The sequence below is a fragment of the Elgaria multicarinata genome, chromosome 13, assembly GCF_023053635.1.
Source record: "Elgaria multicarinata webbii isolate HBS135686 ecotype San Diego chromosome 13, rElgMul1.1.pri, whole genome shotgun sequence".
Classification (NCBI taxonomy): Eukaryota; Metazoa; Chordata; class Lepidosauria; order Squamata; family Anguidae; genus Elgaria; species Elgaria multicarinata.
In genome coordinates, this window is record NC_086183.1 from 14,353,946 (window position 1) to 14,376,460 (window position 22,515).

The 22,515-nt window shown below is 47.3% G+C and overlaps 1 protein-coding gene across 6 annotated transcripts in view; it reads right to left on the reverse strand.

Moving 5' to 3' along the window:
- The window catches only part of LOC134408524 (mitochondrial peptide methionine sulfoxide reductase-like), a 64,299-nt gene that overhangs the window by 24,186 nt on the left and 17,598 nt on the right, over positions 1–22,515 (reverse strand). For 4 of the 6 annotated variants that reach the window (XM_063140851.1, XM_063140850.1, XM_063140849.1 and 1 more), the window contains 3 exons: positions 12,602–12,670; positions 9,183–9,302; positions 2,818–2,922 (listed from right to left, as the gene is read on the reverse strand). In XM_063140851.1, coding sequence (XP_062996921.1) covers positions 2,818–2,922; positions 9,183–9,302; positions 12,602–12,670 — 294 coding nt within the window. Of the gene's footprint in view, positions 1–2,817; positions 2,923–9,182; positions 9,303–12,601; positions 12,671–17,958; positions 18,077–18,814; positions 19,062–22,515 lie in introns of those variants that run through there. The other 2 variants (XM_063140854.1, XM_063140853.1) reach the window with 2 other exon arrangements.

Consider the following 22,515-nt stretch of genomic DNA (forward strand, 5'->3'; position numbering starts at 1 on the left):
TCACTCGATCCCTGTCTGCACTCTTCCAAGATCACAAATGGACAGTGCTGGTTTTAGGAACAAACCAAGCAAACCGTGGCCTAGAGCCTCATATGATGAAATGCCTCTAAATACATTGGCGATAACTAAGATCCATTACAACTGAAATCGCTTTGCCTTAAATGTTTTGGAAAGTCTGGTGTGACTTACAGCAGAATTGCCTTATATAGAGAAAGTGTGGCAATACAGCATTTAGTATTGGAGGCAATAAATACAGTTTAGAGCCAGTTTAAAAGGGAGTTTAAATGAAATTATTCTATTAGTGCTTTTATATACATCATCGGAGAAGGCTACCTAACACAATTTCACTACAAGCACATCCTAATGCTGAGTGGTACCCTTTCATTACCTTTTCCATTATAATGTAATACACTTTTTCTCCTGATTTTTATGGTATGGGGCCTCTGAATCTTGACATGGCTTAGGGCCTCAGCATGTCTTAATCCAGCCCTGAAAATGATGATGTTGCCTTGACATGTAAAGACAAGTTATCACCTGTTAATTGCTGCGGAGCACACCACCATTAATGGCACACCTACGCAGGTGGCAGCGGTCAAAATGTTGGCAACCCTAGCTGTCATATTGGCTGGGCGTGATGGGTATGGTAGTCCACCAACTTTGAAAGAGCAGCAGATTAGAGACAGATGTCCTCTGCAATTGCCCGTTATTCAGTCTAGCTGGAAGGTGTGCAACACTGCAATGCAGCCTAGTGGTTAGCCAATGGGGAGTGTCCCAAAGGGAGCTGAAGGTCTTTGGAGAACTACTTCCTTACCTTTTATATTTAAACAGGGCTTAAGGAAAGGATCTGCGGAATAGAGAGGCCGTCAACTTAACAGTCTTTTAGCATTTGAGAAAGCTATAAAGACTGATCTCTTCCGGCAGGCCTATCCAGTGGAATTTTAGGATGCTTTTAGGATGTTTTTTTTAGGAAGTTTTAACAATGTATACTATATTTTTAATCAATATTTTATGTATTTTATATTTATTGTTGTTCCCTGCCTAGATCAGGACGGAGAGGTGGGTAAGAAATAAAATTATTATTATTATTATTATTATTATTATTGTTATTGTTATTGTTATTGTTATTATTATTGGGTGTATCCTGTTTGGCTAATATGCTCTGCCCCACACCCCAAATGCTGCTGGGGAAGGGAATCACCAATGCCTTCCCCCATCAGCAGTGGAGGCTGATGGCTCTGATTTCAGTGGGGCTGCGAATCCATTCCGGGTTTCAGTCAGAACCCACTAGAAGAGCTATCCATGGTGCTGAATCTTATCCCCAACCTAGGTTCAGCACCTTGCATAGCTCCTTTAGAGTTCTGCCTGAAACCTGGAATGGATTCACATCCCCACCAAACTTGGGAGCCACCGGGTTACACTCAATCTCCATTTGGGGTATAATGGACAATTATGGAAGGATGAGGTGGAGGGCGGGGAGAGTCGTCCCCCTCCAAACCTGCAAGTTCTGTCAGGGGCTTGACCTGAGCTGAATTCTTTCCTTCCCCCAAAGCCCCCACTCAGGATCCTCCTCCCCCTAAGATGTCATCCACGCAGACACACGTTACTCATTAAAACGCAAACACGCAATTACCAGCCCGGAGGAGTGCCCCTGCCAGTGACACACAGAGAATGCTAATCTCCTCATTAAAATTACACTTCATTGCCGCCGCCACCAAAAAAAGAAAAAGAAAAAAGCACTCAGCCTTCCCCAGGCCTCCGACCCTCCCCCCCCCCCCCCCCGCTGTCGCTCAGTGCTGACGTGAGGCGGGTTTCAAGCAGGCCTTTCCCCCGCACCTCCTGGTTATTAAAAAAAAAAAAAAGGAAAGGGTGGGGGAGAAAAAACTCCGACTGAAATCCCCATTTCCCACTTCTTTGCAAATGATCCCCTCCTACTTCAGCAGAGGTCCCCTGACGTACGCACTGTTACCCGGCCCTGCACGCCAGCAGGGCGCTAGAAGCCATTTCAAGAGACACAAAGCTGAATGCAGAGGCTGGTTTACAAAGTCAGGGCATAAAAACAGCCAATCCTTGAAGAGGGGATTCAGGAAATTGCCCTGGGTTATAAGCCTCAAGTATCCTCTGAACATTTTATTTATTTATTTATTATCACAGTCATATTTGTTCATTTTATTTATTACATTTCTATACCGGCTAATAGCTGGAGCTCTTGGGAGGGTCACATTATCCTGCCTCCCCCACCCTTTGCAAGGAGCCCAACATGGCAGAGCGGTAAAGCAGCAGTTTCTGCAGCTGAAACTCTCCCCATGGCCTGAGTTCGATCCCAGCGGAAGCTGGTTCTCAGGCAGCCGGCTTGAGTCGACTCAGCCTTCCATCCTCCCGAGATCGGTAAAATGAGTACCCAAGTAGCTGGGGGAAAGGGAACGGCAAACCACCCCGCTACAAAGTCTGCCAAGAAAACGTCAGCGAAAGCAGGCATCCCTCTAGGAGTTAGTAATGACTCAAGTGCTTGCACGAGAGGTTCCTTTCCTAAGGAAAGGGGGCAGGTATGTAGCATAGATAAACGCAAACTCAGAACTACCACGTGCATCTTCTCCCTCACTGTGCTGTTCCAGCAAGTAACACTGGACAAATGAGATGCTCATAGATCTAGCCCAGCTTTCCCCAACCTGCAGCTCTCTAGATGTTTAGAATACCCATGGAGAGCATGGGAGTTATAGTCCAAGTTATCTGGAGGGCACGAAGTTGGGCAAGGCTGATCTAGCCTAATTAGAATGTCTGTCTCTCATTCCTCTCTTCCTCTGATGCTAGTCACCTTACCTTGGGTTGGATCATGGTTCTCCCAGAAAAGTTTTAGAAGGTCCTCATAGCTGATCTTCTGCGGGTCAAACACAACTCGTACTACTTCAGCATGTGCCGTCATCCCTGGAAATTAGAACGGAGAAAGCACAGAGAGAGAGGAAGAGAAGGAGGGAGGGACACAGAGAGAGAGAGAGAGAGGGTCACTTGATGAGCTAGACGTTTCCCTTACTGCTTTGGAATGCGTCCGGAGGAAGACAACAAAGATGGCGAGAAGGCTGGAGGAAACATCGGATGAGCTCCGTATACTACGCCTCGAGGAGAGACGTTTTCCTCCAGCTAAGCCTGGACATCAAATAGTTCAAAACCTCACATGGAATGGAGAGGAAGGAAAGAAACCCCTTTTGTCGATTCTGTGGCTCATAAACGCAGCCCATATGATGGGGTGAAATCTCACTTTGGGGTTAAGCTCAGCCATCTTAATTGAAGAGTTTGAAGTATGTGAAGATGAATGTGGGAGTATCGTTTCCAGGGCTAATCAGCTCCACATTCTGGGCCACCCAAGTTCTGACCACAGAAAAACACCCACCCATTGTGTAAACCAGGCTTGGGGAAAGCTCTGGCCTGCAGGCCAAGTACAGCCCACGGGGTTTCCCTACTCAGCCCACCAGCTTCTTCTGGCAGGGAAAGGGTCTTATTTCTTCTGATTAGAGACAAGAGCTTTTCCCTGCTAAGCACCAGAAAAGACGCCTTGCTTACATCTTACAGTCCTGCAGTGTTTACTTCTGAGGCTTGCCCTGCTTACTCCTGAGGTTTGCCCTGCTTACTGCCAAGTAGACATGCTGCTCATGATCATGCTTGCTTCTGAGCTGGAAGTAAGTTCCACTGCTCTGAAACTCACAAGAGTTCAAATACCTAAGGCAGAGGCCAGAAACATAGAGCCTGTGGGCAGCATTATGCTAGTGACACCTTTTTGGTGTCCAGCAAGGGGTTCTACCCCTCCCACTTTCCCCCCAATTAATATATTTTCTTGCTGGCAGCTGGGATTGCTGGGAAATAGAATTCTATTGGTGCTGAAAACTGTACATTCAAAGAAGTTTAGTGTGTTAGGGCTCAGTCCCATTCCCCCCTCTGCACCTCTGCTTTGTACTCAGTCTTAGTACTCAGTATGGGGGTGCAGGTTACTTCTCCCCCCCATATCTCCCATGGCAGCCATTTTGTGGTGGTGCCCAGGGCAGTTTCTCAAATTGCCAAATGTGCACATGGGCCCAGAACGTTGCCCACCCATAATCTAAAGCCATACAGTCAGGATTGGGCTGAGCACATTCTGTTTGAACCCAACTGTAAGATGGATTTCATATGAGCAATGTATAGATCATGTGTGGGGTGAGGGGGGGTGTCTTAGAAGGATGAACTTAGCCACAACCGCACAACACTTTGCGCTGTAAAAATTCTCAATTAACTGACCATTAAAAGCCTGAACAGAAACTGCGTCCTTTTAGCACGCCCAAGCAGATTTTACTCATACCGTGGATCAGGCGCGATACAAGGGGCACTGCAAGAGTTAATCGCAATTAAAGCATCTCCCCTGAATTGCTGGCTGACTCCTATCAAAAACGGGGAAGGGGGGTAGCCACTCTTTCCACTACCGCATCCATTGATGGAGCCGGAGATCCTTCTCAAAGAGGCATTTCCCTGGAGCGGTTTCTCATTACGTTTTGTTCACGCAAACCTGCTGCCCCTCACATGGTAATGGGGGGAGGGGGAGGGGGGCCATGGAAGGGTGACGTTCCAATGCAATGAGTGGAGCATGACCAGCGATCCCGTTGTGCCTGCTGCGAGGTGCCCTACATACAGGAGGAGGAGGAGGGGCTGCCGGGAGAGGGCCGGCACTGAAGGCTGTTCCACCCGGGACATGTTCAGGAGCGGATCGGCAGCAGTTGGGGAGAGCACATTTTCGCTCCCTGCCCCATCTATCCAGCCCTCGCACCGCAAGGTGGGCAAAGGGGAAAGCAGGCAGATCCCACCGAAGCCAAGCTCCTGAAGCAAGGCCAAGGGCGCTGGCGCATGCAATAGTAGTTCCTCTCCCCCCACCCCACAAACCTCCCCTCCTGGCCATGCTGTAGGAGGGGTGGGGGTGGGGGAAATCACGCGCTCCTGCGGCAGAGGAAGATTCACAGCTGCAGCCTGAAAATAGGCCTGCTTCTTTTCTAGCCTGGAGCATGCTGAGTTGCAGGGCTGTGCACCTCTGCCCTCTGCTGCGACTCAGGAGGAATTGCATGCCCGGGTGCCATTTAAGAAAGCGGGAGGATGAACCGAGAGCAGGAGTGATGCGGACGGGTCAGGAGGCAGGGCAGAACAGGGCAGGGCAGGGCATGAAGGAGGTTCGGCCATGGCTGAGCCAAATCAACCTGCCTGGGGATGTTCTTTGGCTTTGTTGCAAAATTACCCCTAAAGCAAAAGATGAATTGGAAGGGTATATATATATGTGGGTGGGGGATACCAGTATCGGAGTTGTTGCTAAGCACTTAAAAGATTTGGGTGGGCAGATGCATAAGACACAAATCTGCATTAAAATTTGCATTATGTTGAATTATATTTCTATATCCGAAGGTAGTAATAATTACTAGGATTTCTTGACATCTCACAAGAAGATGTTTAATTTCTCACCCTGCGCCCAACATCAACTCGAACCAATAGAAAAAGTTCTTTTCTTCTTCCCCTAAGCTTAACTGCTGTGAGGGAAGAGATTTGCAGTGGGATGTGGGGTGGGGGAGAGTTACAAGATATGGGGAGGGGAGATTTAACTCTTCCCTCCCCAGCTGCAATCCCCCTTGAATATCACCCTCTGCATGGCCATCAAGCTATGGAAAGAGCTCCCATTGGGAGCAACGGGCACTCAGGGAATCCAGGTTTAGCAACACCCTTTCTGCCGGCTATCCCTGGGTAGCTGGTGATTGCTTTCCTCTTACCCTTTTTGCAGTGATGAAAGAACAGTATGGACTGCTGGTTTTTAGGGACAGGTCCTCTCCACGAGGGAGCCGACCTCCTGGCCATTGACCCCACTGGCCACTTGCTTGCCCTCTCTCCCTGAGGCCTAGTCTATCCTTAAAGGAACAGCAAGCAGAGCCTGTTTCTCTTCCTCCTGGCTCTTGTCACTGTTTGTGGACTTGAAGAGGGCAGGGGAATCCACAGCCACAGCAAGGAGGGCTAGGGCCAGGTAAGGTGATTTTGGGGTAGGTCAGCAGTGGGGACCCTGTTGAGCTGAGGACCTTGGCATGTGCCCAATGATGCCAACCCTGCTTGGGGCTCCATTGTCATTTGGTTTGCGCAAAGCCTGTATTCCATCATAAAGTTGGTAGTGACACCAAGGAGGGCTGTGAAGGTCTGGGAAACGAGACCAGGCCCTGTGCTGGGATGTGGGCCTCCACAGGAGCCTGACAAAGCCAAGCCCTGGTGCTGGGGCCCTAACCATCCACATGGGCGAGGGAGAAATCACTGGCATACTCATGGATGACAAGGAAACACCATGGGTTGTCTGTACCTCACGGTTTTCCACCCGGTGCTGACTCCACCTTCAACATGAGTATCAACCTCTTGTGTTCCAAAAGAGCAGAAGCACAACAGAAGACTTGAAACTGAGCAGAGGGATTTAATAGCTATTGCAGCATTCCCAGGGAGTGCCTTGGGCATCTACAAATGCCAAAAGACCTTTCCAAACGGATCCCCCAACATCCTCTCACCTCCGGCTGCCCCAGAAAGACAAGGCAGCAGAGGAGGCCATGCAAACCAGCTCCCAAACGTCCACCAACCCCCAACCCCCATCTCATTTGAAGAAGCAAAAGGCGACGTCCTTCTCCCGCTATCTGTCAATCCAGATTGGGAAGGGTTAAGCTCAGAGATGGGTTATAATTAGATGCACCTCGGCTGCAGTTTTAGCCCAGTGCAGCATGTAATTGGGGGAGGGGGGAGTCTGTCGCTTTCTGTTATCTGCTGCCAACCAACCAACCATCGAGAGGAGAGGACAGAGGCTGCTGGGAAGGCTGCGCAGCAGAGCTAGGCAAGGGGGCTGCTGCCCCAGTTATCCAAGGGGCAGCCAATCCATTTCTGCAGAAAGAAAAACTCCGTTCTCTCAGCAGGATGAGAGATAAGACACGCCGAGGAGACGGGAAAGGGAAATGCAGTGGAGGCTGGTGGCTGCACGAAAGCTGGGGCTTCTGGAGAGCCTCAGAGGATAGCCGGTTCTGCACCCCTGATCTACATTGACTGACAGCAGCCTTTCAGAGCCTCAGGTGGAGGTATCCCCCATCAACTGATCCCTTGAATTGGTAGCGCCAGGGGTTGAAACTGGGATGTTATGTATGCAAAGCATGCGCTCTACCCCTGAGCTATGGTCCCTACCTTGATCTAGGTTCCTGGTAAGTCAAGGCCCCTTCCCATGCATTCAGAATTTTGCAGCTCCTTAGGACTCCCAGCCCATTTGCGACTCCCAGCAGGACTGGCACCAGGGCAGGCTGGTGGCTCCAATCTCTGTGTGGGAGGGAATCTGCTCCGGGTTTTAGCCAGGACTAGTCAGAACTCTAGAGGAGCTATCACACTTTGGATATCTCCTTTAGAGTTCTGACCGGTTCCATAGGCGTGCACAAGGGGTGTGCCAAGTGTGCCCAGGCACACCCTAATGGCTTAAGCAATAACCGGGAAATTGAGGGTTCCATAGGAGGATGGCTGCCCTATTGCCACTGTCCCCCAACAGTGCACCGTTGCTCCTGGCAAAAAGGAATTGCTCTGCTGGGGACCTCTCTGCCAGGAGCCTCATTTCAAAGAGGCTAAGAGGAGAGCCCCCGAAGGCTAATATCAACTCGTAAGATCCTCCTCCGGCCAGTGTCACCACAAAGCTCCACCAATGCTAAGGCTTGAGGAGCGTCTCCTCATTCTCCCCCATCACCTGCAATGGATGTTGGCCTTTAAAATAAATAAATAAATAAATAAATAAATAAATAAATAAATAAATAAATAAATAAATAAATAAATATCCCTGAGTGCACACCCCCAATGAAATGTGCTGCGCATGCCTATGACCGGTTCCGACTGAAACCCGGAGTGGATTCACCCATCCCACTGAGAGCAGAGCCACTGGTGTATCTCATCAATGGGCCTGAAAGTGCTGGCAACCAGCCAGAGTCCTACATGCCCCCTGTGGCTTTGTGAAGATCAGACCTTCCAGCGAGAGGTGCATGTGTGCGAGTGAGCGATCCGCTCCTTCCCCTGCCGCATTGTGTTAATACCCAGAATGTAGACAACAGACGTGGATAATATTTCTTGCAGACAGATAATCCCCTACACCCGCACTCAAAATGTTTTTACAGATAAGCTGCAAAACCGTCTGTTCTGATTTCTGATGGATCCAGGTTGAGGACAGAGGATTAACTCCGCCAATAAACGCATTAGCGTGTGCTGAAGGAAATGGGGCAGCCACGTGATGTGCTCCCTTGCCCCTCCTGCTCCTGTTTGGGTTTTGAGGGGGGCCCTAGAAAGCCCCTGGGGTTCTGCCCAAACTGAGCCAAATCAGTGTGTCGACCTTAGTATTTTGGAAAAGGGGCACCTCGCTTCTTTCCATAGCACACAGCCTTTGCCAACCACAAGTCCCCTGGACGATGTTGCGCTACAGCTCCCATCATCCCCAATCACCAGGCGAGCGTGATGGGAATGATGGGAACTGTAGACCAACAATCACTGGATGCCCTGAGCTTGGAAAAGACTTCCAGAGTCCTTGGAAATAACTTCAAAGGTTCCTCCATATAGAGAACTCCCCGAGAGATATTCTAGCTCATCCCCTCTTTGCTGTGCTCGATTTCTACTATCAGAGAGATTTTTCTGGGGGAGGGAACTTCAGAAATGGTTGCAACGGCAGTTTCCCCTCCTGGCAGAAACAGCCGTTTGTGGGGAGGGAGGGGAGGCACTTTTCATTGGGTCCTGGCTTGTGTGTGTGTGTGTGTGTGTGTGTGTGTGTGTGTGTGTGTGCTTTTCCACCATTCTAAAACGTTGGACTACCTCCCCTAAGGTTTAGTTACTGGCAGCAAAAATATTCTGGAATTTGGAGCATTTGGGCCTGGAATGCAGCCTTCTTTGAAAACAAAGAGGTCCAATGCCTAGTGAAAATCTAATCACGAAAACAATTTTCAAAAAGGCCCGCCCCTTTTGAAGGCCATCTGAGATCAATGCAAGATAGCACCAACTTATTCCGTTGGATTCTATGAAGAAGTGTGTGCGTGTGGTAGAGATCCTTGCCATATACAGGGAAGCACACATGCACACCTTTTCCTATGGTCAGATGCATCCTCACAGATAACAGAGGGAAAAGATCACATCCAGAAGCAATCTCTTACCGGTGCAGACATCTTTATAGGTGGGATTGGCAGTGAAGCCTCCCATGAAGCCCACCTGGGTGGAAAAGACACCCGGAATCTTCCAGAACAGTTGCTCTGATCCCCAAAAACATCCCATGCCTGGGGAAGAGAAAAGGAAACATACAATTAAGAAACAGGTTACTCAAAGATGTCCATGGTTCCTGAATTGTTTTGGAGAGTGACTACTGGTGTGGGTGGGTGGGGGAAGGAGATGTTCCCCCATGAAGAAATGGGGAGCAACTCCATTGGCTCTACTCCAACCTCTGCAGATTCAATGGACAGTGTGAAAGGGACTTCCACATGTGTAGAGCCCTTTCACACCAGCACAAATTGGGCAGACTCAGGAGGCAGGGGCAGCTGGTATAGTCACCCCCCCTCCACCTGCATTCTGTGAATGCCTGGGGGAGAATTGAGCACACAGCCCTTTGCTTAGCTATCTTTGAATGTGGAGTGGTACAGCACCTCCTCTGGATGCAGAAGGACCCAGGTTCAATGCCCTGCATCTCCAGGTGGGGCTTGAAAAGGCTCCTATCAGTAATCTTGGGAGAGACCCTGCCAGTCAGTGATGACAACACTGGGCTGGATGGACCAAAGGGTCTGACCCCAGTATGAGGCAGATTCTGATGTTCCAGTGATAACAGTCATAGTACTGCAACGACAAAACCTGCTTAATCTGTCAATGTTCCTTTCGATGCAATTCTTAGGAGGTACAAAAGCCCTCTCAAGGGGTCTCTCCTTCTCTTCCATGTGCTCTTCTCCCAGTTTACTGTTTTCTCAGGGCACAATCTGCTCAACTCCTTCCTCCCGACATCCTGGCCTCTTAGCTTCCCTAACACTTGGGACTTCCAGTATTCAATCTACCTTAACCTTTTCACCTATCCCAAAGCCTGGATGAAAGGTGTGGTTGTTCCTTTCTTAGCCAAACTGACTTCCCATTGCCACAAACACAGCTGGACTTTGAACATTCTATGGTTGACAACTTCTTCTAGTGGAAAGAACCTCAGTGAACATTCCCAGAGATCATATCAGTCCAGATAATGGGTGCTGGGGGATTTAAGCACTGTCACAAAATCCCTTGGTATTATAATACTGTCCTCCTGGAGACTAGTTTTAATTTGGGGGCGGTTTTGTGCAATGAAATATTTGTTTATTATTCATTTATTATTCCATTTTTATTCCTTTTGCAAGGAACCCAAGGAGGTGTACATGATCCCCTTCTCCATTTAATCTTCACAACAACCCTGTGAAGTAGGTTACATTGAAAGTCAGTGATTGGCCCAAAGTCTCCCAGGGAGCTTCCATGGCCGAGTGGGGACTAGAACCCAGATCTCCCGACTCCCAGGCCAACACTCTAGCCACTACACCACACTGGCTCTTCATCTGTTGCCTATTTCTCCACCTTCTACAGTGATAAAAATGCAGCAGCAACAACATAACAACATGCCAACTGCTAAAACAGGCACACACCAAAAACAGAATCTGTGCCTAATTAAGTAAAAGACTGACTGGGTTCACTCAGCATGTTAACCCACACTCAATGGTTGGACATTATTTTCTCAAACAAGCCACATTGAGAACCCATGGTTTGTTGCTGGGTTGTTCAGGGTGGTAAATAAGTCACCCTCCAGAGAACACACAGACCGTAGTTCAACAAACAACCCACAGTTCAAAACAACCCATACTCAACCACTGAGTGACACTGATCAGATGACATACTAACCTACAGTGATTAAGCATTTTGAGCTAAACATTACGGCTTAGTGTGTCATGTGAACCATTCCTAACCATGGTGGCTACATAACACGGTTTAAACACGCTCACTAAACCACTTGCTGCAAAAGCGTTAGTGGCCTAACCATGGCTTAGTGTGTTGTCTGAACAAGCCCAGTGTGGGTTAACATATTGTGTGAAGCCAGCCACTGTGTGTGAAACAGGCCATCCCTAGTCTGGATTGATTGGCCTCCTGTGTCAAGAAGGAGCCCATGGGAAAATTCCAGCTAAGTGCAGCAAGGTGCAGGTCAGATAGCTGAGGTTCAGGACCAGGGAGAGCTCCTTTAGGAGCAAGATTCACTATTAGGCTGAATCAGTGGTGCAACTACGGCTGGTTGTTGGGACTAAAGCGCTTGCTGCTCAGCCCCCACCCCCACCCCCCAAATAACTAGCCAGAGAGAAGCAGATGATGAAAGCAGCAGCAAAAAGGCCTGGGTTCCACAACTAGGCCAATATGGACATTCTAGGGCCCACAGGGATTGACCCCGGCATCCTTTCTGCTTTTTTTTTTTAATCTTAAAATCAACGAGTATGGACATGTTTACAGATGCTCATTTTGTTGTTTTTAATTTAGATATATATTTGCCTTTTCTACAATGACATGGTGCTTCCTCACCTCCCTCCGCCCAGTAAATGTGTCTAGCACTAGGAGAGCAGAAGCATACGCCATTTTATTCCTACAGTCATGACAGTGCTAGGATTTCAGTGATCTTTATACTGTGAAACTGCACAGGCGCATAGAATTTTGCCTTTCATTAGGGTTGGCAAACGGTGTGTTTGTGTGTTTGTTTTTGCTCAAACATTTCAGGAACGTAAGAGCAGTTGTAAAGCGTGGAATCCCAGTGGGGTGAAAAGAGAACTGCTAGTTGTGTGCCTCAAAACTGGAATAGTACAGACAGTCATCTAACTCCTACCCCACCCTGCTATAAGACTACTAGGTGCAGGATCTAAAGTTACCTAGCTGCTTTACTAGGTTGGATATTAGGTGGTTAGGTAGGATGACCATATGAAAAGGAGGACAGGGCTCCTGTATCTTTAACAATTGCATAGGAAATGGAATTTCAGCAGGTGTCATTTGTATATATGCAGGACCTGGTGAAATTCCCTCTTCATCACAACAGTTAAAGCTGCAGGAGCCCTGCCCTCTTTTGTGTCTGGTTACTCTAGTATAACTCCTGCAGCATTAACTGTTGTCATGAAGAGGGAATTTCACCAGGTGCTGCATATATACAAATGACACCTGCTGAAATTCCATTTCCTATGCATCTTAAACATACGGGAGTCCTGTCCTCCTTTTCATGTGTTCACCCTAGCCTATATGTGTTCCATTCAAGCCATCAGGGGAGGTCCATCTGGAGTCATTCTCTGTCCATCGGTGGCCCCAACAAATTTACTTCCTTTTCTAAGATGTAAGTCTAGGACAGAGTTTGGTGGAGGGTGGAATTATATGCAAACCTGGCCATGAAGCAAGAATAAATTTATTTATTTATTTATTTATTTATTTATTACATTTTTATACCGCCCAATAGCCGAAGCTCTCTGGGCGGTTCACAAAAATTAAAACCATCATCAAACAACCAACAGGTTAAAAACACAATCATAAATCAAAGCAAAAACAAATCACGCACCAAAGATTGCCATCTGCATTCCTTCTGGGAATGGTGGGTACATCGGGGTTCTCTGGACGGCATGGCTGGCTGAAGGAGGGGGAGAAGAAAAGAGAGATTAATAAATCTTTTGTCAATTCCTGTACAAATCCAGGATTTGCATAAATCCTGAAGTCCAAATATTACATTCTTCTAACTAGACACTTGGTTTGTGCATGCCATGGAGTTTCAGAAAGAGGGAGATAGAGATGCATAAATCCTCTGCCAAGTCCCCTGGAGTTCAAATATCACATTCAACTAACCAGACACTTGGGTCATGTGTGCCATGGGATTTCAGAGAAGATTACGAAGTTGATGGAAGTTTGTTTTGGAGACACGGCTGCAGTGGGAACTACTAGGCAGGACAACTTCTCAGGCTGGAGGGCAGTGAGAAGAGAGTGAGACTAATTTCAAATTAAGTAAATGCTCTTAAAGCAGGACTATAGCTAAAAAAATATTGTGCTGAGGGGTGTCTGGGTGTTTGTTTCTGTGTGAATGCAGAACCAGAACTTCTGGACCTGAAGTTCTAATCCCCTCCTCTAGTCAGTAGGGAGGGAGCAAGGTGTCTTTGTGTGCAAAGAAGAATAGACTATAGCTTTGAGACAGAGCCTACAAAGGACACAGACAGAGAGAGCTGAGTATCTTCAGGTATGGACTATCCCCCAAGAAATGCTGGTTCTAACCTATAAAGCCTTCCATGGCTCACGACCACAATATCTGGTGGAATGCCTCTCCTGACAAGAACCTACCTATACACTACACTCAACATCTAAGGTCCTCCTCCGAGTGCCTACTCTAAGGGAAACGTGGGGGATGACAACAAGGGCAAGGGCCTTCTCAGTAGTGGCCCCCGCAATTATGGAATGACCTCCCGGATGAGGCCTGCTTGGCGCCATCATTAATATCTTTTTGGTGCCAGGTCAAGACTTTCCTCGCAGGCATTTAGCAGCATGTGTTGAATTGATCCTAGTTACATCTTAAGGTTTGGCAGAGAGCTCAAAGTTGTTTTTAAATGTATGTTGTCTTTGCATGCTGTCTGTTTTCATGGTTTTAAATTTTGTGCATCTATTTTTAATATTTTAATGTTTTAATCTTCTGTAAACTGCCCAGAGAGCTTTAGCTATGAGGCAGTATATAAATGAAAATCAGCATCATCATTATCTCCATCCTCAATACACAGCATCTTTAGAAGCAGCAATCCCTGCTGGTACGGCTAGGTGTGTTGTTTACAGCAGAAAATGCAGAAAGAAGTTTCACATTGTTCACGGGAGTATAAAAACAAACCCAGCTTGCAGACGGACTGCTTTTCGCCCTTCACGATGAATGGTCCCTTGACCTGGCTGAGTGCAATTGTGGCTGCAAGCCACAGCTACACCTTGGCTTGAATAGGACAGCCTTTCCCCACATGGCGCCCTGCAGATGTTTCGAACTACAACCCCCATCAGCCCCAGCCAGCATGGCCAATGGTCAGGAAGGTTGGGAATTGTTGTCCAAAACATCTGAAAGGCCCCCAGTTTGGGGAAGGCCGGAGTAGGTCAAAGGCGTACACAGTACAGACCTTTGACTTCTGCAACTTTACAATCTATTGTGTCTACAGAGCTCATGGCTGGAGCAGCCAGAGCTAAAATCGGAAACACCAGGCAGTTTTCAAAAACCAGTTTTCAAGACAGTTTGTCCACCCAGCCCATTCTTTTGAATGGCTACTACTTCTTGCAGGTCCATGCCTGCTCTCGAAGCATCCCAAAGAAGAGGGAAAATTCTGGAAACCTGATTCTATCATCAGAACTACACCAATTGGCAAAACTGGTTGAATCACTTGTAATGTAAAGTATCCTGCAGGTTCTCAAACAATATGGGTCATTTTTTTTTTGTATAGGGGTGTTTTGTTTTTATCAAGGAAAGAAGCTACAGGAAAGGACAAAGGAGATGCCACTTCTAAAGATCTTGGGAACCAATTTTATGCATGTGGCCTGATTCTGCACTTTTCCAAGAGATGTGCATGCAGGCTCCCTGACTCTTTCACTCACAAACACATCAGCACGGACACACCCACCACCATGCATGTACAAACACACACAGATTTCTCTCTCTCTCTCTCTCTCTCTCTCTCTCTCTCTCTCTCTTGCTTCCTCACACATACATCGGTCCCCATGACAACTTAGTCTATAAGCATGGATACTTTCTCTCTGTCTCTCTCTCTCATATACATATGCACACACACACACATACACAAAGAGAGAGAGACAGAAACACAGAGAAAGACACAGAAACACAGAGAGAAGAACAGACAGACAACAGAGAGAGAGAGAGAGAGAGAGAGAGAGAGAGAGAGAGAGAGAGAGAGAGAGAGAGGATGGGTTCTCCAGTTCACTTCACCTTTTTAAACTCCATTCCCTCAGTCAGATGGGGACAGAGAGAAGGAGAGAGTGGGGGGAGAGGGAGAGGGAGAGAGAGAGGTCACAATTTGGAGGTGGGGAGAGAAAAAGAGAGCCACAATGCCCAGGGGAAGGCATAAATATTCTCTGCCTGAGGGTCAGCAGAAATGTGCAGGCGGCCTCACTGTACAAAATACTCAGAAGGTTTCCAGGCTATTTTGATTGGACTGCAGGGGCAGGGAAGCGAGGCTAGAAGTGGAACAAGAATGCAGGAGTCCAAGTCAGTGCATTCATGGACAGGGATGCTGCCACACTGTTGCCACACAAGCCAGGAAGCCAGACTTCTACATGCTAATCTGCAAACCCAGACCAACGCCGGCATCTCCAGCGGATGCGCACCAGAGTTATACAATGTTCCTCCGTCTCAGAGATTAAGACTACGGAAAAGCCCTGATCTGATTTCTCTCCGGCCGTCACCCTCCCACTAGCCATCCTTCCTCTGCAGACCTCTATTTTAAGTATCTTTCCCACACCACGTGCCCAGAGGATGGGACAGAGCAGGACAGCTTGAACTGGCTCCGAGAAGAGCTTTCCTCCCCTCTAACAGATGGGACGGGCTAAGCCTGTAGATGTCCAGGGACAGGCCGGTTGAACGCTGCTTTGGCTTTCGTGCTGCCGTCGGGGCCTCCCGAGGTGAACAGCGAGGAGTGGGGAGTGCACAAACCTCCCTTGGACATTAGCCTGGGCGCTCTGAATGCAGAGGGTAGCGCAGAAGCCTCAAAGCCAACCTATGGGTTAGGACAGCTCCTTTCCTTCCAAAGCCCTTCCTTAAGCATGGCCACTGATTCTATGGCTCGGCAGAGAGAGAGGAGACACAACCAGAGGCACAACGAACGCTTGCACGGGGAGAAGCAGGTGGGCTGAATCAACAGCCTCTCCCCAGCCTCAAAAAAATTAAAATTCTGCATCAAGGCAATCAATCCAGTGGTTGTGAACCACCCACCCTGCCCCTTGTATGCTACTCCCTTCCAACATCCTATGGGGCTCATCCCTCCTCGGCCAATATTATTATTTTAGTCGCTAATGGGCAAAATGTCTGTGTTTTGCACACCCAAGAAGTGCCTTTATCGTCCTTCATGCAATTTGCACAACGGATTTGAATCGGCTAATACTGGCTATTTTTTAAAAAAAGGGAGAAAATGCTAGCATAGCATTCTAACCTTGGCGCGGTGCTGCTAGCGTGTTCGGCCTCTGACATTTCACGGGTGAAAAAGAGGGCTGTGCTTGTGTTTCTATGAACAATCCTTGCTCTCCCCTAGAATTGCTGCAAAACACCCCTCCACCAAATACAGACATTAAATGCCCAATTACAGTGAGCTGAAGATTCTCCTCTTCCAAATGTACATGGTCTTTCTTTACCCTGCAATTCTGATGTGACCTGCAGTGCCCTTTGAGGCAGAACGTTGGCAAAGCGCCCATCATAGTTTCATTTTTTTAAAAAAACTTACTGCTATGTTATCTGAGGATGATGGGGGTTGTAGTCCAAAACATCAGGAAGACACCAGGTTGGGGAAGGCTATTTAACTGGGCTATGGAAAGAAAACACGGATGCAGGCCATTTTCAGAACAAAGGAAACACTGGCTTGAATGGGGACCATTCAGTTCATTTTTTTTTTATTTGATCCTACATGAATACATCAAAGAATGAATGGTGAGAAATGGGCACACTTCTGTTATTCCCATTTGTAGCCATTCATTCTTCATTTGTGCTATTCAGATGTGAGAGAACTCATCCGTTCTGGCAAAAGCACGGGTCTTCTCATTTGCTGCCTCCACATGGGCCATGGCAGGTAGCAACCACGCAAAACAATGGTGGATGCCAGTGGGAACCTCCGTTCCCACCCTCTTTGCCATCACCACAATGCAACGTCCAGAGAATTATGGGGAAATGCTACGGCCGTCCGGATGAGCTGCTCTGTTGCTTCTGCTGCCATAGACATTAAAAAAAGGTACAAGTAAGAAATAACAATAACATCAAATATAAGCAATGAAGCAAATAGAATTTCAACTGATGCATAATGAAATAAATGAGGCCATTAATAACAAAAATGAATTGAGTATCAAAACTGCCTGATCTTTTCCTTCGTGCCCCACTTGCTAAGGTGAGTTCGTAATTTCAAAGCATCTAAGCATCTTCATCTCCCAGGATAACACACACACACACACAAACACACACACACACACACACACACACACACACACACGTATGGCAAGCAAACTGGGAGCAATATGAAATCAGCTCTGCAGGGAGCTGTTGCTAGAAGCAAAGGACAATTTAGCACATGGGCAGAGGTTCCTTCTCTTTCTAGCACTCTCCTTACCTTATTGCAAATCCGCCTTAGTTGAGAATTCCAGCCTAAGTAAGCTGCCCTCTATCGGAGATTGACTTTCCAGCCTGAGCTCCGGCCTCCCGGACCACACCCACCCAACGCAGCTGACAAGCGCATCTAACAGCAATCCAAAACCTTCCAAAGATGCAGCCATGTTTGCATCTCTGCCCTCGCCTGCACCTAACTCCTTTGGAGCGCAAGGACCAAAGGAAAAGGTATAGAAAACAGGGTTGGCTGGGCAGACATTTGCCCGGCACAAGGGACCAACACCAGGGAATTCACTCAACACAGAGAGCGTGTACCGATTTTGCCAAATTCGAAACTCTGGAGCATGAAGGGAGGGTGTGCTGATGCTCAAGACGGCACAAAGGAGGCTTCGATCCATCCAGACCTAAACTTGTTGTTGTTTAAAAGTCGCACTCGATTCCTGAGAGATGCCAAACCTTACACCAACCCTACCCCCCCCCCCAATCACAAACCCTGCTGGCTTGCAAAGATTTCAATGTATGGCACCCAAAAATAAAAGAGATGATGGGGACCATGAATGGAAGCTTTCAGTCCTTCGTTTTCCTACCTGTCACAGGCTCCAAAAGCTGCCCATTTAAGAGCTCGAAGCGAATGAGCCAAAGCCATGCTGGGAACCAAGGGGACGAAGCCAGACGCCCAAGAGGAGTCAAAAGGCATGGAGGCCCGCTCGGCGTTTCGTTGCCAAAGTGGCCAGGCAGCTCGGCAGCTCGCAGCCAATTCCTCCCAGTCTCTCTCACACACACACGCACACTTACTCCCCCTTTTCTGAGCGAGACAAGCCGGCTACATAATTTCCTTGGCCCGGATTCAATTCCATCAGTGTAGGAACAGCCGCACTCCCTAAACACGGCTCCCCGCTCCGCCAAATTAAAAGAAAATCTAACAAACAGAACAACCAACCAACATCCAGGAGAGAGGGGAAAAATCAACGATGAAAGGGCTTGCCATCTTTTTTTAAAAAAATCATTAAAATACCTAGGCACAAAACAAAAGTGTCCAGTTCAGTAGTGTACAATCTTCAATCCCCCGCTCCGCTTTCTGCATTTCACCATTTCTCCTCCCAAACATACATCACCACGTCCAGGCTGCCCCATCCTTCTGTGGCATCTCTGCCAAGCGTCCTTGGCAGCCCTCCAGCCTGTACCAGCTTTATTCTCTCTCCCTCTCCCTCTGTCTCACATCTTCCCTGCCAACCTTCATCCCAACTGTACTGATTCTATGCCACCCTCTCTTTCCCTCCCCTCGCTTCCTTTGGCTGCTTCGCCTGCCTGGCGGAACCCAGAAAGCAAGCCAAAAACACACACGCACACGCACAAAAGCCCCTAGAAAGGTCCGAACATTCATAGCAACTAGTTTATTTTTAAAAAAAAATCAGAAAGAACGCAACACAAGGAAAATCTTACCCCCTTTGGTGTGCGGTTCCCCATTTCCTTCAGGCCAGCGCCCGCTGGTACCCCTTTGGATGCCCGCCTCATGCCCTCTACCCACAGGAGGTTCTGGAAGTCAGGAAGGGGAATCAAACAAGCCAAAGAGTTCAAGACAAGGAAGATGCAGTCAGAAGCCCTGGAGAGTTTCATCTCCAAATGGTGCCAGGTTCTTTCCACCCCTTCTGCCATCAGAAGAACGGGCAGCAAACAGACACTCTTTTTATATGGCATCAGCTTGCTGAGGTGCAAAGCATCATGGGACAAGGAAAAAAGGGAGGAGGGAGAAGGAGAAAGAGAGAGAATAAAGGGGAGACAATGAGCAAATTTATCCTATGCCAGTTCTGAGACTTCTTAGCATACACACACACACACAAGTTCAAAATTAGCCAAGAAAATGAGTGAGAGAAATATCAGAAGAACATAAGAGTCCAGCAGGATCAGACCCAAGGCCTATGGAATTTGCTACCATATGATGAAGGGATAGATGCCAACTTAGATAGCTTTAAAAGAAGTCAGGCAGATTCATGGAAGATAAGACTACCGATGGCTACTAGTCGTGATGGCCATGCATTCACACTTTGGGCTCTGGCCATACCCACTGACAAGTTTCGACTCCTACCCACTATCTTGCAAGGTATGGGGGTTTGGGGAAGAGGGAGAATGTGGCCGGAGCAGGGATGTACTCAAATGCTACAGTGGGAAAATTTCTGATTCAATACATTCAGGCAAAGCTACATTTTTCTTTTGCAAATGGCGGTGTCTAATCCATTCAAAACCACATAAGCAGAATATGCAGCAACTCTTCCTCCTCATCCCACTCTGAAAGTAGGCTGCAAACTTTGGGATAGATCCAGATTTAGTCATTCTTAATAGACCCATTGAAATCACTGGAACTGAAGCTTGCCGATAATCAAATTATTCCCTATTGATTCCAGTGGGATCCCTCACATTTTGCTTCAAAAGAAAGGGAAGGTGTTTTGGGATTATCTCTCTTTTTTCTTTTCCTTGAAAAGCTAAATCAGATGGACAACCTTTTTCCCATCAGGGCATGACCTTGGTCAAAATCTGCCATAGGTGTGACCAGAGCCTAAAGTGGGCGGAGTTGGAGCCGAAGTGGGTGGGATTTGCAAAGCGAACCAATGTCTGCATGATGCTAGGCTGAAATCCACATGGTCATGCCATTCTAAATTCATGAAATAGTGTAGGGAGGGAAATAATAGTAAATTGTTTTGCTTCTTTTAAAAATCTATTTTAAGGTGTTTTATTCTGTTTTTATTTTATTTTATCTTGTACACCATCCTAAAATTTTGAATGGGGAGTGGTATATAAATATTGTAAATAAATAAATAAATAAAATCCCTATCTCCCCCCCCCACACACACACATTGCATTTCCGTGTGTCTTTGCTGGGGGGTATCACTTCCTGTTTGTGTCGGAAACAATTTATGTAACCCACTGTTTTGTCCCTGCCCAGCAAAAACAGAAAAATTGTTAAGTCCTTGGTAGGCTAGTGCACAGACTAGGTTGGCTGTGTTCAGCTTGGTTGTATGCAGGGCTACCCAGTTCTTTGCAGGGCTACCCAGATACATACCTATCATTCATTGCTCATTTCAGTCAAGCTTCAAAGGAAGTGGATAGGAAGTTCTGGAAATAATGCAATTAATTGCTCCTGATGTTGAGAAGATGATGGACTAATAGATGAGGTGCTAGGGAACCTCCAGTCAGTGCTTCAACCAGCTAATGATTTTGGCACATGGAAGGGTGCGTGGTTCAGGTCATCTGACGCCCCAACCCATCCAGTTCTCCACCCCCTGGTATATCCATCCTGTGGAACATGGAGATCTCTATGTGTGGCTTTAAAGCCAGAGTAAGAAGCTGTGGCCCTCCAGATGTTGTTGGACTACAACTCCCATAATCCTCAACCATTGGCCATGCTGGCGTTGAAGCTCAGCTGGAAGGCCATGCATTGCCCCGCCCCAGCCTGAACAAAAACTTCATTGACAAAACCTTCCTTGCAATGCTTCCTGTTCCTGCCCAGGCTGGTTCAACGCCTCTCTCAGGGGAAAGAAAGGCGTGACAGACATCAGCAATGGCATCAAGACTGGGATCAAATTTGGGGGATTTCCCTTAGGAAAGCTTAACCCGCAACAGTTTGCTTTGATTTATATTTGCTTGCTTCGAACCACAGTCCTTTCAAGTAACCTATTGCAGAAGATGAGTCAATTTAAGACAAATGCTGCATCAGAAAGCCAAGGACAACACCCTGGCCATCAGCTGTTGGGGGACAGATAAAGAGGCATTAGTCAGGATTATGCAGACTATGGTATTTCTGATCTCCATGTATGGATGTGAAAGTTGGACAATGAAAAAAGTGGATAGGAGGAAGATCTACTTATTTGAAATTAGGTGTGAGAGGAGAGTTTTGCAGACCACAAAAAGGACCAATAAGCGGGTTCTAGAACAAATTAAGCCAGAACTCTCAGTAGGAGCAAAAATCTGAAACGATCATACTTTGGACATATAATGAGAAGAAATGACTCCTTAGAAAAGACAATAATGTTAGGAAAAGCAGAAGGGAGAAGGAAAAGAGGAAGACTAAACAAGAGATGGATTGACTACATAAAGGAAGATATGGACATGAAGTTACAAGATCTGAATAAGGTGGTTTACAACAGATGTGACCGGAGGTCGCTAATTCATAGAGTCGCCATAAGTCGAAGTTGACTTGAAGGCACATAACTGACTACCTAGTCACCAATAGCCCCTTCTCTTCTTGTCTGACACTTACAGCCTCTTGATCACACTATCCTCGAACATCCCTTACTCTTGTCCAAGCATAGACATTGCCTCACTGCATAATGCAGAGGTGAGCAACCTTCAGGTTTGCAGGATCTACTTCATTGTGTGTGCGTTACTAGAACCCTTAGATCTACAAGTGGAGCCAGGTGCAAGAGATCTACTCCTAGAACTGAAAAACTATGAGCTCAGGAATTTGGGGCAGGGGGTAGCAGAGTACTAGAACTCAAGACAATTCACATTCCTTCCACACACAAAAATCCATTCTTGGTTTCTTCCAAGATTTGCTCATTTCAGCAGTCTAATTTTGGGTATTCTTCCCCAACCTGGGCCAGATCTACACCAAGCAAGATATAGCACTATGAAAGTGGTATGAAGGCAGTATATAAGAGGCAGGAGCTACATTACTGATTTATAGTGGTATTGTAGTGCACTGACAACTGTTTGGGCCCACTGACACATACCATATACCGCTTTCATACCATTTTCATAGTGATATATCCTGCTTGGTGTAGATCTGGCCCTGGCGTCCTCCAGATGTGATAGAAGGCAACTCTCATCAGCCCAGTCAGCATGGTCAATGATCAGGAATGCTGGGAGTTGCAGGCCACAACATCTGGAGGAGGGCACCAAGCTGGGGAAGGCTGGTTTAAGGCATGGGAGGGTTGTCATGTGGTCATTACTATGGTTAAACAACTGGGAATCAGAAATCCTTGGTGATCTGCTTCAAACCACCCAGAGCTTGACTACTAGTTCTGGTGCTACCCACCCATGACCTAATACGTCACCAGACCATCACCCACCACCGGTCAAAGCCCAAACAGAGCATGTCAACATGAGTGGTCTGCAACCACATCTTGAGTCTGTGTTCCTTTGGTTCA